This window comes from Mobula hypostoma, chromosome 1 (genome assembly GCF_963921235.1).
Source record: "Mobula hypostoma chromosome 1, sMobHyp1.1, whole genome shotgun sequence".
Classification (NCBI taxonomy): domain Eukaryota; kingdom Metazoa; phylum Chordata; class Chondrichthyes; order Myliobatiformes; family Myliobatidae; genus Mobula; species Mobula hypostoma.
This window is the reverse complement of record NC_086097.1, coordinates 31,731,332-31,747,825: the sequence shown is the minus strand read 5'-3', so window position 1 is coordinate 31,747,825 and position 16,494 is coordinate 31,731,332. Positions and strand designations below refer to the sequence as shown.

The window sequence follows — 16,494 nt, the reverse complement described above, 5'->3', positions numbered from 1 at the left end:
AAACTACAGACTAATCAAGGACAGGGGAAGCACCCCAGACAAGCCAGTTGGTTTTGTTCTCCCTTTTTGTGGACTCTAAACTGATTCTTGCTCTTGGATAATCTAATCAGCAACTGAATGTGGACACAGGAAGCTTCAGGTAATAACCTGCTAAACCTGAGACGATTATCAAACAAGTAGCCATTTGTTATGTAAAGGGCATGGACTCGGGGACCATCTAATCAGAGCAATTCTCGGAGACCGTTTTCGGAGGAGTAGCTACTTGTGACGTAAAATGCCAGACCTACCAAAGAAGCTATCTGTAATCTCATTAGACTCTGTCTGGGTTGCCTCATTTAACTGGTTTGGACCAGTCAGAGTGTAAAGGCACAAATATACAAGACCGGGGTGGGCAGAACCATGAAACAATGTTGGTTGTAGCCCTATACAATGACCAGTATGAAGGTGACCCAGCTAGGTCAGGTGACCTGAGCCAATGGGATGGAGATCCAACAGTTCAATTGATGAGGAACAGTATAAGAATCAGAAGCTCCAAATACGCAGCATCACCGTCTGGTATGGAGGGGCTACTGCACAGGACCGAAAGAAGCTGCAGAAGGTTGTAAATCTAGTCAGCTCCATCTTGGGCACTAGCCTACAAAGTACTCAGGACATCTTCAGGGAGCAGTGTCCCAGAAAGGCAGCATCCATTATTAAGGACCTCCAGCACCCAGGGCATGCCCTTTTCTCACTGTTACCATCAGGTAAGAGGTACAGAAGCCTGAAGGCACACACTCAGCGATTCAGGAACAGCTTCTTCCCCTCTGCCATCCGATTCCTAAATGGACATTGAATCTTTGGACACTACCTCACTTTTTTAAAATATACAGTATTTCTGTTTTTGTACTTTTTTAAATCTATTCAATATATGTAATTGATTTACTTGTTTATTTTTTCTCTCCCTGCTAGATTATGTATTGCATTGAACTGCTGCTGCTAAGTTAACAAATTTCATGTCACATGCCAGTGATAATAAACCTGATTCTGATTCTGATTCTAATACCAGCACATCCTTTCATAGATAAGTGACCCAAAACTGCTTCCAATGTACTAAATGCAGTCTAAACAATGTCTTATTAAGTTTCAGCATTATATGCTTACCTTTATATTCTAGTCCCCTTGAAATGCATGTTAACATTATATTTGTCTTTGGCCATGTCCTGCAGTTCTAAACGTAAGCAGCCCTGATGGTCCTTGAGAGGATCTAGTCCCTCTCTAGTCATCCTTGTGTTGTTAGTATCCCTGTGAATCCCTTGTTCAATAATTCAATAGTTCCATTTAATATCAGAGGAATTTATCCTGAAATTCTTGTCCATGCATCCCTCCCCACTGATCACCTTCCTGGCACTTATCCCTGCAAGAGGCAGAAGTGCTACACCTGCCCCTTCACCTCCTCTCTTACGAACATTCAGGGCCCAGAACAGTTCTTCCAAGTGAGGCAACACTTCATCAGTGGGTCTGTCAGGGATGCCTACTGTATCAGTGCTACTGGTGCAACCTCCTCTACACCAGTGAGACCTGACATAGATTGGGGGACCGCTTTGTCAAGCACTTTCACTCCTTCTGCAACAGACAGGATTTCCCAGTAGCCACTGCCCATTACAATTTGACTTCCCATCTTATTCTGACATGTCTGTGCCTGGCTTTCTCTCTGCCTGGCTTTCTCTACTGCCACAACGACGCCACTATCAGGTTGGAGCAGCAACACCTCATGTTTCTCCTGCGTAGCCTCCAACCTGATGGCATGAACATCGATTTCTCCAACTTCCAGTAATTTCTTTCCCCTTTCCCTTCTCCCTTTTTCCATTCCCCTTCCTGGCTCTCCTCTTACCCCTTTTCTTCTCCTCAATTTCACATCACCCCTTCCCCCCGCCAGTCCTCCTCTTCCTTCTTTTTCTCCCATGCCTACTCTCCTCTCTTATCAGATCCCTTCTTCTTCAGCCCCTTATCTCTACCACCCATCTCTTCCCAGCTTCTCAGTTCATCCCCCTTCCCCCACCCACTCACCTTTCCATTCACCTGGTCTCAGGTATCATCTGCCAGCTTGTTCTCCTTCTCTCCCCCCATCTTCTTATTCTGGATTCTGACCCCTTCCTTCCGGTCCTGATGAAGGGTCATGGCCCAAAAAACTCTTTATTCCCCTCCATAGATGTTGTCTGATCTGCTGAGTGCCTCCAGCATTTTGTGTGTTTTGCTTTGGACTTTCAGCATCTGCAGGGGCTCTTGTGTTGATAACATAACTGAAGAACCTCTTTGGATGAACTTTTAACCTGCCTGCCCAATCTATCCCATCCCCTCTTTTTGCCCTCCTGTTTTCCCTCTAAAACTTCTGATACTTGGCGGGGGGGGGGTTCACTGCCCCGGATACTCACCGCTGTCCAAGTGCGGTCTCTCCCACTCAGCTCCCTCACTTTGCCTTTGACGGCCTCCTCAGTAGCAGGGGCGGTGCCCAGGCCGTTGCTGAGCAGGGCTGCCAGCTGCTCGAGGAGTCCCTGGTGCAGGGCTCGGGTAGCTTTACTCTGTTGGGTGCTGGCACGCAGCTCCTCGCCCAGGTCAGTCGCCCGCCTCTCCTGGCGCACTTGGGCCTGGCAAGCGGTGCCCAGGGCGAACTGGCTGTCCGCCAGCCTTTCGCGCAGCAGCTCACTCTCCCGCTCGGCTGCGGCCTTCAGAAGCAGGGCTTCGTCTCTCTCCTGCGGGGAAAGGGCAGCAGACACGTGTGAGAGGACAGCACACAAACAGGACCGGACCTTCAGCCCAACCCACCTGTACTACACTTCCTCTGTAGCTGTTACACCTTATCCTTCATTACGTTACTGTTTTAGCTTTTACTACCTCAGGTCGTGTCTAATTGTTTATTTATTTAGAGATTCAGCATGGTAACAGGCCCTTCTAGCTCAAAGTGCCCTTGCTACAAAATCACACCTGTGCCACCATTAACCTGCTAACCCTGTACATCATTGGATGTGGGAGGAAACCGGAGCACCTGGGGGAAACACATGCGGTCACAGGGAGATTGCAAATCTCCTTGCCTACGGCGGTGGGAATTGAACCCGAGTCAATGCCGATGTAATGCCTTTGAGTAACTTCTATGCTACTATGTTGCCCACAGCTGATCTGTCAGATCAGAGTGCAATTTAGAATATAGCACAGTACAGGTCCCTGGGCCCTCAATGTCGTGCTTACCTTTTAACCTACTCCAAGATCAATCTAACACTTCCCTTCCACATTGCACTCCATTTTCCATCACCTATGTGCCTCTCCAAGAGTCTCTTAAACCTTGGTAATATATCTGCCTCAGCCACCACTCCTAGCAGTGTGTTCCACATACCCACCACTCTCTGTGTCAAAAAACCTACCACTGGCACCCTGCCTATACTTTCCTCGAATCATCTTAAAATTATGTCTCCTCATATTAGCTATTTCTGCCCTGGAAGAAAGTCTCCGGCTGGCCACCCTATCCACGCCTCTTATCATCTTGTACACCTCTATCAAGCCACCTCTCACCCTCCTTTCCTTTGAAGGAAAAAGCCCTCGCTCACTCAACCTTGCAATAAATCCTTTCACTGTACCTTGGTACATAGAATTATGGAGCACTATAGCACAGAAAGGGGCCCTTTGGCCCATCTAATCTGTGCTGAACAGTTATTCTGCCTAGTCCCATTGAGTTGCACAAAGACCATAGCATTCCATACGCCTCCTATCCATATACTTATCAAAATCTCTCTTAAATATTGAAATCAAACCTGCATCCACTACTTCCTCTGGCAGCTCATTTCACACTCACACCACCCCCTGAGTGAAGAAGTTCCCCTTCTTGTTTCTCTTAAACATTTCACCTTTCACTCTTAACCTATGACCTCTAGTTTTAGTCTCACCCATCCTCAGTGACAAAGTTTGCTTGAATTTACCTGATGTACATTTTGTCAAATCTCCCCTCTTTCTCCTACGCTCCAGAGAATAAAGTCTCAACCTATTCAACCTTTTCCTATAACTCAGGTCCTCAAGTCCCAGCAACATCCTTGTAGCTTTTCTCTGCACTCTTTCAATCTTATTGATATCTTTCCTGTAGGTAGGTGACCAGAATTGTAAACAAAACTCCAAATTAGGCCTCACCACCATCTTATATGACTTCAACATAGCATTCCAACTCCTGTACTCAATAGCAACACACACAATACTTTAATTTATGAAGGCCAAAAGCTCTCTTTATGACCCTATCCACCTATGATACAACTTTCAAGGAATTATGGATCTGTATTCCCAGATCCATCTGTCTACCTCAGTCCTTAGTACCCTACAGCTCTCCACGTAAGTCCTACCCTGGTTGGTCCTCCCAAAGTGCAACACCTCACACTTGTCTGCAATTTCATCTGTCATTTTCAGCCCATTTTTCCAGCTAGTCCAGATCCTGCTGCAAGCTTCGATAGTCTTCCTCGCTGTCCACTACACCTCCTGTCCTAGTATCATCTGCAAATTTGCTGATCCAATTTACCACGTTATCATCCAGATCATTGATATAGATGACAAAGAACAAAAGACCGAGCACCGAACCCTGTGACGCACCACTAGTCACAGACCTCCAGTCGGAGAGGCAACCACCTACCACCACTCTCTGGCTTCTCCCGTAAAGCCAATGTCTAACCCAATTTACAGCCTCATCCTCAATGCCAAGCCACTGAACCTTCTCGACCAACATCCCATGCAGGACCTTTCTAAAGTCCACGTAGACAAAATCCACTGCCGCGTCTTCATCAACTTTCCTTGTAATTTCCTCGAAAACCTGTATAAGTTGTGGGCAAGCACGGTGACACTGGTGGGCTGCCCCAAGCACAACCCTCAGACCGTGTTGGTTATTGATGTCCACACATCTCACTGCATATTTGTGTATTTCTCGATGTACATGTGACAAATAAAGCTCATGTAATCTGACTCTCTCCACCACCAATCCCATTGATCCACCAATGTGGAGTGGCGCATCCTTCCCCCTCCTGAAGTCAACAAACAGATCTTTAGATTTACTGACACTGAGTGAGAAATTGCTGCAGCACCACTCAAGCAGTTGTATCCTACCTCACACCTGTACAATGGCTCATCATCACCTGCGATTTGTCCAACAATAATAGCGCTGTTCACAATCCTAATCACCAGAGTTTACCAACACCATGACTACTTAGATCACCTCATTCTAAATGGGCTTTATTTTTAGTTCTAATTATGTCCTTTCTTCCATAGAAATATAAAAATCTACAGCACATTACAGGCCCTTCAGCCCACAATATTGTGCCGACCATGTAACCTACTCTAGAAACTGCCTAGAATTTCCCTACCGCATAGCCCTCGATTTTTCTAAGCTCCATGTACCTATCTAAGAGTCTCTTAAAAGACCCTATTGTATCTGCCTCTCACTAGCAGTGCATTCTAAGCACCCACCACTCTCTGTGTGAAAAACTTACCTCTGACATCCCCCTTGTGCCTACTTCCAAGCGCCTTAAAGCTATGCCCCCTCGTGTTAGCCATTTGAGCTCTGGGAAAAAGCCTCTGCTATCCACAAAATCAATGGCTCTCATTATCTTGTACACCTCTATCAGGCCATCTCTCATCCTCTGTTGCTCCATGGAGAAAGGCCAAGTTCACTCAACCCATTCTCATAAGGCATGCCCTCCAATCCAGGCAACATCCTTGTAAATCTCCTCTGCACTCTCTCTGTAGTATCCATATCCTTCCTGTAACGAAGTGACCAGAACTGAACACAGTACTCCAAGTGGGGTCTAACTAAGGTCTTATATAGCTGTAACATTACCTCACGGTTCTTGAACTCAATCCCACGGTTGATTAAGGCCAACACACAATACATTTTCTTAACAACACTGTCAACCTGCGCAGCAGCTTTGAGTGTCCTATGGGCACGGAGCCCAAGATCTTACTGATCCTCCACACTGCCAAGAGTTTTACCATTAATATTATATTCTGTCTTCAAATTTGACCACTAAAATGAACCACTTCCCACTTACCTGAGTTGAACTCCATCTGCCAGATCTCAGCCCAGTTCTACATCCTATCGATGTTGTGCTGTAACCTCTGACAACCCTCCAGACTATCCACAACACCCTCAACTTTTGTATCATCAGCAAACTTACTCTTCTACTTCCTCATCCAGGTCACTTATAAAAATCACAAAGAGGAGGAGTCCCAGAACAGATCCCTGTGGAACACCACTGGTCACTGTCCTCCATGCAGAATATGAATCATTTCCAACCACCTTCCGTGGGCAAGTCAGTTCTGGATCCACAAAGCAATGTCTCCTTGGATCCCACGCCTCCTTACTTTCTGAATAAGCCTTGCATGGGGAACCTTATCAAATGTCTTACTTGTAAGAATAGCACTTAATTTATGTTTATTTCTTGAATTCTGCTTATCTGATGCTTTGTGTCTGTGATGCTGCTGCAAGTAAGTTTATCATTGCATGGACTTTTGCACATGACAATAAACTTTAGTTGACTCTCTCTCTGGTTCCCCTGTGTCGCACTGCACCACATTATGGAAGCCTGGTAAAAGTCAAGGAGGAAAGGTCACCAAAATAAGACCAGGAGTGAAGGGGTTGAGAGGAGACTTGAGAAACTGGGGCAACTCTCCCAGTACCATTGAGGACAAGAGGAGGCAGAAGTTTGAAATTGCAGGGACCTGGAACTATAAGTGCAAGATTCACTTAAAGTAGGGTCACAAGTAGACAAGGTGGTGAAGAAGGCTTTTGGCAAACTGGTCTTAGTCAGTCAGGGCACTGAGTCTACAAGTTGAGAGGACATAGAGTGGTTGTATAAGCCAGTGATAAGGCTGAACGGAGTATTGCGTTCAGTTTTGGTCACCTTGCTATAGGAAAGATGTTATTAACTGGAAATGACTTAAAAGTACTTTGCTAGGACCTAAGTGACTGAGTTATCGGGCGAGGTAGGACAAGTTTGGACTTTATTTCTTAGAGCGTAGGAGACTGGGCCGTGACTTATAGAGACATATAAAATCACAAGGGGCATAGATAGGGTGAATGCACTCAGTCTTTTTCACAAGGTTAAGGAATCAAAAACTAGAGGGTAGAGGTTTAAGGTGACTGGGGAAATTTTTAAAAGGAACTTAAGGGGCAACCTTTTCACACAGAGGTTGGTATCTATATGGAATCAACTGCCAGAGAAAGTAGTTGAGGCAAGAACAGAGGGTCCAAGATGGTTCACGAGAATAATCCTGGAAATGAAAGGGTTAATGTATGAAGAGCAATTGATGGCCCTGGGCCTGTACTCACTGGAGTTCAGAAAATTATGGGGGTATCTCATTGAAACCTATTGAATATTGAAAGGCCTATGTAGATAGAGTGGACTTGGAGATGATATTTTCTATAGTGGGAGAGTCTAAGACTGGGAGTCTCAGAATAGAAGGATCCCTTTAGAACAGAGATGAGGAGGAATTTCCTTAATCAGAGAGTGGTTAATTTATGGAATTCATTGCTACAGGCAGCTATGGAGGCCAAGTCATTGAGTATATTTAAAGCAGAGGTTGATAGGTTCTTGATTAGTAAGAGCATCAAAGGTTATGGTTTAGAGGGAAAATAAATCAGCCATGACCGAATGGTGGAGAAGATTGGATGAGATGAATGGCCTATTTACGCTCTTATGTCTTATGACCTTATGGTGTAATAACACAAAATTGGGTCGGATCCTTGGTTGCTGAGAAATTTCCATGTCTAGAGAGCTGGAAGCTACTGACATCAGGCAGTCACTAGAAAGTCCAACTGGCGATTGAGGAGAAACTCTCCTCCCCAGAGAACTCAATCCCATAGGAATAGAAACTCCCATGTGCAGGAACGCAGGATGCTACAGAGAGTGTGGGACTCAACCAGTTCCATCACAGGTACAGCTCTCCCCACCATTGCAGAACACCTACAAGAAGCAACATCCATCCATCCATCATCAGGGACCCCATCATCCAGGCTATGCCCTCTTCTCGTTACTGCCATCAAGTAGGAATTACAGAAACCTGAAGAGCTGCACCTTAATGTTCAACAACAGCTTCTTCCCCACTGCCATCAGGTCCTTGAACCCATCTGAAAATACCTCACACTGCCTTGGACTTTCTTTTTTCTCCCTCCCACTCTCCCTCTCTATCTCTCTTTCCCTCTCCCTCTCTCTCTCCCCATCTCTTTTCTCTCTTCCCTCCTCCCCACCTTACAGTAGTGATTTTGTCACAGTTTGTTTTGTGCACATGGAAGTTTATGATAATCTATGTTTGCCCTTGTCCTGCAATGTATCTTGCTGCTGCATTTGAGAGTTTCAAGTTTCTGGGAGTGAACATCTCCAACTATCTGTCCTAGTCCAACCATCTGGTTGCCACGACCAAAACTGACCAACATCTCTACTTCCTCTGGAAGCTAAAGAAATTTTTCATGCACCCTTTGACCCGCACCGATTTTTATTGATGCACCATAGAAAGCACCTTATCCAGATACATCACGCTCCTGATCGGCAATTGCTCCTGTGACTTGAAGAAACTACGGAGAGTTGTAGATAAAGCTCAGCACATCACGGAAACCAACCTCCTCTCCATGGTCTACACCTATACTTCTCACTGCCTCAGTAAAGCAGCCAGCGTAATCAAAGACCCCACCCACCCCAGAAGACACTCTCTCTTCTCTCCCTTGCCATCGGGCAGAAGATACAAAAGCCTGAAAGCGTGCATCATCAGGCTTAAGGAGTCTCTACCCTGCTGTTTTAAGATTTGAACAGCTCCCTGGAATGATAAAATGGACCCTTGATCCCATAATCTACCTTGTTATGACCTTGCAACTTATTTTCTGCCTGCGTTGCACTTTCTGTGTGACTGCAACATTTTACTCCGCACTTTGTTATTGTTTTCCCTTGTGCTACATCAATGCACAGTGGTAATGAACTGATCTGTATGAATGGTGTGCAGACCAGTTTTTCACTGTACCTTGATACATTGCTGATAATAATAAACCAATTTAGCAATTTAATTTTCATGGCATTTATACCCTGGACATGTATGCCTCTGACAACAGTAACTCTGCTTGGGAGCAGCTGGATGAAATGGTGTGGGAGATGGCAAACACAGAGAAAGAGACAGTGCGATGAAGGGCTTATGTGGAGAATCAACCAGCACAAACCTGTAATGGCCCGTATTCCTAGGTAGGATTTCCCAAAAGCCCTGTTCTCTTACCTTCCTGACAACCTTCATGTCCTGGTTGAAGGATGCTGCCACATCCTGGGCTTTCCCCGCCTCAGAGGCCAGCTTCATCAGGGTCTGCTGGCTTGCCTTGAACTCCATTTCCCGAGTGGCCAAAGCTTCTTCCAGCGTCGCGATCTTCGTTTCCCACAGGAGGCGTTCCTGGAACATCTCGCAGGCCTGGGCCCAAAGCATATCAGATAGCGACTCAGCGGGGGAGAAGAACTCAGAATGCGGGGGGGGGGGGGGGACATCAAAGATTCTACAGATGCAGGAAATCCGGAGCAACACACACAAAACACTGGAGGAACTCAGCAGATCAGGCAACATCTACAGAGGGGATGAATGGTCAACGATTCAGGCTGAGACCCTTCATCAGGATTGGAAAGAAAGGGGGCAGAAGTCAGAATAAGAAGGTGGGGGAAAAGGAAGGAGTACAAGCTGGCAGGTGATAGGTGAGACCAGGTGAGGGAGAAGGTGCGTGGGTCAGGAGAGGAAGGACGGAAGTGAAAGATGTAAGAAACTGGAGAGGATAGGTGGAAGAAGCAGAGGGTTTCAGAAGGAACCTAATAGGAGAGGACATTGGACCAGGAGTAAAGGCAAGGAGGTAGGTTGGGTGGAGGAGCAATTAGTGCAATCGTCTTACAGCTCCTTCAATCACTGAATGCCATTGGTCTGTAAGGAGTTCGTACATTCGCTCCATGACCACGTGAGTTCCCTCCAGGTGCTTCAGTTTCCTCCCACATTGCCAGGACGTACATTCAGGGTTAGTAATTTAAGAGCATGCTAAGGTGGCGCTGGAAGCATGGTTATACTTGTGGGCTGCCTCCAGCACAATCCTTGCAGATTGATTTGATGCGAATGACACCTTTCACAGTTTGTTTGATAGACATGCGACAAATAAAGCTAACCTGGAGTTAGGGTTAGTAAGCTGCGGGCATGTTATGTTGGCGACACTTGTGGGCTGCCCTTGGCACATCCTCAGACTGTGCTGGTCACTGTCGCAAATGATGCATCTCACCGCATGCCTTGATGTTTCAATGCATGAGCGTCAAATAAAGCTAATCTGTAAATTCTTTTTTCCTAGCCAGAGCCCAAATATCCCTTAGCACGTGTAACAAATAATTTAAAAAAAACACAGCTCATTCCATGGCTCGGCTACAGTGGACACCTACAATCATGCACAGTGCCTATACACAACCAGTCAACTTAACTGTGCCCGATTTATTAGAACCTAAGCTAGCCAGCAAATGAGCAGCTGTAACCATTCCAACACTTCTAGGCAGAGATGCAGTTCGCAAGCTGTGTTGAAGTTGAAATGAAATAATTATTGAGACCTAGGAGGCTTTTTCCATGGAGGTTGGGTGAGACTAGAACTGGAGGCCATGGGTTTAGGGTAAAAGGTGAAATATCTAAGGGGGACCTCTTCACTCAGGAGGTGTGATTGTGGAACAAGCTGCCAGCAGAAGTGGTGGGTGCAGGTTCGATTGTAACAGTTAAGGCAAGTTTGGATAGGTACGTGGACATGAGGGATACGGTCAGGCGTGGGTCGATGGGACTGGGCAGACTAACAGTTTAGTAGACTAGATGGGTTGGAGAGCCTGTTTCTGTGCTGTAGTGCACTGTGACTCTAAAACTCTATAGAGAGTGATACAGCATGGAAACAGGAGCTTGGAGGTTAGAGGCCCAATGTCTGCAAGTCAGAGAGTCCAGGACAAAGAGCATGACTCCAGTATTTCTACTATTTTTTAATGTTTCTTAATTGTACATATGATTTTTTTGTGTTCTGTTGCTGAGTAGCAGTGAACCATCTGATTGGCCTATCAGAGTTCTCTTTGGGAACTAGTTGATTTGATCAGCATTTCTGATCTGGCTATTGTTCACGATTGCATTTAATGAAAAAAAGGCCTGGAGGTGGCCTGTCCTGGTGTTGGAGGCCTGCCTGTGTGTTGTGGATGTGGGTAATGAGTGGTAGGGAGAGAAAGGGTCTTGTTTTGCTGCTGTTGTAGTTGTTGCTGCTGAACATTGTGGGCGTGCTATGTTGGCGCTGGAATGTGTGGTGACACTTGTGGACTACCTCCAGCACATCCTTGGGTGTGTTGGCTGTTGAAGCAAACATGTTTCACTAACAAGAGAAAATCTGCAGATGGCGGAAACCCAAGCAACACACACAAAATGCTGGAGGAACTCAGCAGAACCAGGCAGCATCTATGGAAAAAAGTACAGTCGACGTTTCGGACCGAGACCCTTCAGCAGGACTGGAGATAAAAAAGACGAGGAGCAGGTTTAAAAGACGGAGGGAGGAGAGAGAGAAACACGAGCTGATGGGTGAAACCTGAAGGAGGAGGGATGAAGTAAAGAGCTGGGAAGTTTATTGGTGAAAGAGATACAGGGCTGGAGAAGAGAGAATCTAATAGGAGAGGACAAAAGGCCATGGAAGAAGGAAAGGCGGGGGGAGATGGGGAAGGAGCACCAGAGGGAGGCAATGGGCAGGCAAGGAGATTAGTGGGAGAGGGAAAAAGGGATGGGGAAAGGTGAAGGGGGGGAGAAACACATTTCACTGTATGTTTTTGATGCACAGGTGATAGATAAATAAATACATCTGAATCTGAATCTAACATTCATTTACAACAGGGGTTCCCACTCTGGAGTTACAACAGGGGTTCCCACTCTGGAGTCCACACACCCCTTGCTTTATGGCATTGGTTCATGGCATGAAAAAAGATTGGGAAACCCCTGAATTACACGAGTTCTGCATTACTCAGATTTTAATTTCTCCACATTCCCATCAACTATTCCATTAAGGGTGTGACAGCTTTGGAGAAGGTGCAGAGGAGATTTTCCAGTATGCGGCCTGGATTAGAAGGCATACTTGTGAGATGATTGAGTGAGCTAGGGCTTTTCCTTGGAGAGAAGGAGGATAAAAGGGACGTGATAGAAATATGTAAGACCAGAAAAAGCATAGATTTCTCCCCAGGGTGGAAATGGCTAATACAAGGGGGCATAATTTTAAGGGGATTGGAGGAAAGTATAGGGGGGATGTCAGAATGAAGTTTTGTACTCAGAGATAGTTGGGTGTATGGAGTGTGGTGCCAGGAAGAGGTGGTAGAGGCAGATATAATGTTTAAGAGACTCTTAGACAGGCATGTGGATGAAAGAAAAATGGAGGGTTAGATTGATCTTGGAATAGGTTAAGGGGTTGGCACGTACTGTACTGTACTGACCTATGTTCTATCTGCTTCAAGTACAGAGATCCGGTGTGCATCCACAGGGAATACACACAATTCCTTGGATGGTTTGGCACAGAATCTTGAATTAAATTGGAAATAAAGTTGTGCAATCTCACAGTGTGGACAGATGCCACTTGGCCCCGTGTTTCCGTGCTGTCTTATTGAAAGAGTTCTCCAACTACGAGCACGTTTCTCCTGCTTCATTGTAAATTACCACTGCTCAACAAATTATCCCATTTCCCACTACAAGTTCTGTTAGGATCTGCTTACAGAGATCAGAATGTAGGACAGTACTACACTTGGATCAGGCCCTTCGGTTCATGATCAATCAGAATCTGATTCCTGAGCCAGACACCCTGCTGAAATAAACTAAATACATGATCCATAGTCCCTCATTGATCTTGGAACAGGTTAAAGGGTTGGCACAACATCATGGGTTGAAGGGTCTGTACTGTACTGATCTATGTTCTACCATGTGTCTAACAGCCTCCTAAATGCCTCTACTGTATCTGCCTCTACCTCCACCCCTGGCAGCACAGTCCTGGCACCCACAACTCTGTGCAAAATACTTGCTCCACACATCTCCTTTAAACTTTTCCCCCTCTTATCTTAAATGCATGCCCTCAAGTATTTGACATTTCTACTCTAGGAAAGAGATTCTACCCATGCCTCTCATAATTTTCTAAACTTCTATCAGGTGATCCCCCTGACACTCCAGAGAAAACAATGCAATTTTATCCAGCCTCTACTTATAGTTAATGCTCTCTAATCCAGGCAGCATCCTGATAAACCAAACCCTCCAGGTCCTTTCTGTAATGAGGCAACCAGAGCTGTACACAATTGCACAACCCTCTCAGGTATTATATCCCAGAGCAGTTGAAGTTCTTCCTCATTCTCCAGCAAAGAAACTTTAAAATCTGAAGAGTCGTAGAGCATTACAGCACAAAAAAGGCCATTTGGCCCTTCTAGTCTGGGCTAAACTATCATTCGGCCTGGTTCCATCGACCTAAATCATAGCCTATCTAAACCTCTCATAAATTTGTATACCTCTATCAAATATCTCCTCATTCTCCTATGCTCCAGGGAATAAAATCCTAACCTATTTAACATTTCCCTATAACTAAAATGAATGAGTACGCTTGAAAATTACATGAGGTTTTGTAAAGGAGTCCCTGATTGTTTGGATGTACAAGCATCAGGAAGGCAAATGATAGATTTGTTTTTAATGCAAGACCCCTTGGCTGGCAAGGATGAGCTGGGTTGTAACAACTGTTTCTGTGCTAGATAACTGTGTGAGGAGGAGGGCAGCAGAAGAGTATTTATTTGGAACTCTGGAGATCACCTACCTAAGGGTGGATATATTTGCAAAGGGGCATTTGATTAATTCCTGGGGTAGCTTGTTTGTGTGAGGATTGGTCACCTACCTAAGGGTGGATATATTTGCAAAGGGGCATTTGATTAATTCCTGGGGTAGCTTGTTTGTGTGAGGATTGGTCACCTACCTAAGGGTGGATATATTTGCAAAGGGGCATTTGATTAATTCCTGGGGTAGCTTGTTTGTGTGAGGATACATTACATAACACTCCATAAGACCATGTCGAATGGAGCAGACCCTGAGTGTTCTCCATGACCGATTTATTATCCCTCTCAATCCCATTCTCCTGCCTTCTCCCTGTGACCTTTGACGCCCTTACTAATCAAGAACCTATTCCACCTCCACTTTATGAATAGACCCAATGATTCAGCCTCCAAAGCCATCTGTGGCAATCAATTCCACAGATTCATCACCCTCTGGATAAGGAAATCCCTCCTCAGCCTCAGATCATGGGCTGCCAGCAACGGTGGTGGAGGCGGATACGACAGGGTCTTTTAAGAGACTTTTAGATAGGTACATGGAGCTTGGTAAAATAGAAAGCTACACTTTCAGTACGCTGGATGAACTCAGCAGGTCGGGCAGCATCAGTCAGAAACAATGAGTTGACGTTTCGGGCCGGAACCCTGCGTCAGGACTGAAGAATGAAAGATAGGGAAGGATTTGAATTTGATTTCATTCTTCAGTCCTGACGAAGGGTTCCGGCCCGAAACGTCGACTCATCGTTTCTGACTGATGCTACCCGACCTGCTGAGTTCATCCAGCGTACTGAAAGTGTTGCTTTGATCTTTTACAGCATCCGCAGATTATTTTGTGCTTAAAATAGAGAGCTATAGGTAAGCCTAGTAATTTCTAAGGTAGGGACATGTTCAGCACAACTCTGTGGGCCGAAGGGCCTGTATTGTGCTGTAGGCTTTCTGTGTTTCTATCTCTGTTGTAAAGGGATGTCCTTGTATTCTGAGGCTGTGCCCTCTGGTGCTAGACTCTCCCACTATTGGAAACATCCTCTCCATGTCCACTCTTTCTGGGCCGTTCAATGTTCGGTAGGTTTCAGTGCAGAACCCCCCCCCACCACCATTCTTCTAAACGCCAGTGAGTACAAGCCCAGAGCCATCAAATACTCAGATTCCAGGGCAGTTAGCAACGTACCAACAGTTAACAAGACCTTTATGGGTTAGAATGGGTTAGAAATATAATTTAGTATGAACAGATTGCATCAGCCTCTACCACCACCCTGGCAGTTCAGGGTAAGTACATGATTAGACCCCGTAGAGCGGTGGAGAACAACAGAATGCTACTGAGATCTCTGAGTCTGCTGGGAAAGTCAAGGCCAAAGTCTGCAAATCCGTGAGTCCTCTGGAGGCTAAAGACAGCCTGTCTTGGGATTGGAGGACTCTGTGTGTGTGTGTGTGTGTGTGTGTGTGTGTGTGTGTGTGTGTGTGTGTGTGTGTGTGTGTGTGTTTCTGTGTGTGTGTGTGTGTGTGTGTGTGTGTGTATGTGTGTGTGTGTGTATGTGTGTGTGTGTGTTTCTGAGAGTGTGTGTGTGTGTGTGTGTGTGTATGTGTGTGTGTGTATGTGTGTGTGTGTGTTTCTGAGTGTGTGTGTGTGTGTGTGTGTGTGTGTGTGTGTGTGTGTGTGTGAGAGAGAGAGAGAGAGAGAGAGCGAGAGAGAGAGAGAGGGAGGGAGGAAAGGGGCTTGTTTTGCTGTGGCTGTTTTGTTACTTGTTGTGTTCTGTTTCGTTGTGTAGGATGTTGTTCCGCCGAGCACGGTGGGCACGCTATGTTGGCACCAGTATGTGTGGCGACACTCAAGGGCTGCCCCCAGCACATCGCTAGGTTGTGTTGGTAGTTAGACGACGCAGTTCACTGTATGTTTCAATGATACATCAATCTGAATCTGAACGCGAAGCTCTGACCTCCGAGTCCGGGTTGCTGAGAGATAAAGAAAACTATTTAAGTTGGATTATCAGTAGGAGCACTCTGAAAAATTAATACTCGCTGTTATTCCATTTCAGCTGAGCCAGAACATGGAGTATCAAATGACAACACATTCGATATAGGCTCTTCATTTACTCCACACTTACTGAAATCATCACTGAATCACTTAAAACGTTTAATTTTATGACCCACAACCCAGCTGGATGCTGGCAGGCATAGCAGCTCCAATGGATACAGCTGTTTACTCAGATATTCCTCCAACCGTTAAGTTCCCTCCACTAAAAGACACCTTCTGGCCGAGGATTATGATCAGTTTCCACTCAGGGAAGTGAAATCCTCTGCTTATGGTGGAGTGCATTGGGTGTTTACTCCATGACACTGCCATGGTAGGAAGTCTGGGAAAGCGGTTAATACAATTGTTGTCCGGATGTTGGGATCACTGGAGAAGAGAGCCCAGCATTTATGGTCCATCCCTAATTGTCCCTGAGAACATGAAACACTGAACAGCACAGCGCAGGTTGGTCATTAATTGGTTGCTGTAAATTGCCCTCAGTGTGTTAGAGAATTGCTACAATCTGGGGGGACATAGAACATGGAATATAGAATATAAAACAGTACAGCTCAGTACCAGCCCTCCGACACACAGTGTGCCAACACTCTAATCTACTCTCAGACCAACCTAACGCTTCTC

At 45.7% G+C, this 16,494-nt stretch overlaps 1 protein-coding gene across 2 annotated transcripts in view; it reads right to left on the bottom strand.

Moving 5' to 3' along the window:
- Positions 1-16,494, bottom strand: part of LOC134345245 (coiled-coil domain-containing protein 170-like) — a 125,045-nt gene that overhangs the window by 49,796 nt on the left and 58,755 nt on the right. For both annotated transcript variants that reach the window (XM_063045623.1, XM_063045613.1), the window contains exons 7-8: positions 9,259-9,444; positions 2,412-2,729 (exon numbers count right to left, since the gene is read on the bottom strand). In XM_063045623.1, coding sequence (XP_062901693.1) covers positions 2,412-2,729; positions 9,259-9,444 — 504 coding nt within the window. The remainder of the gene's footprint in view (positions 1-2,411; positions 2,730-9,258; positions 9,445-16,494) is intronic.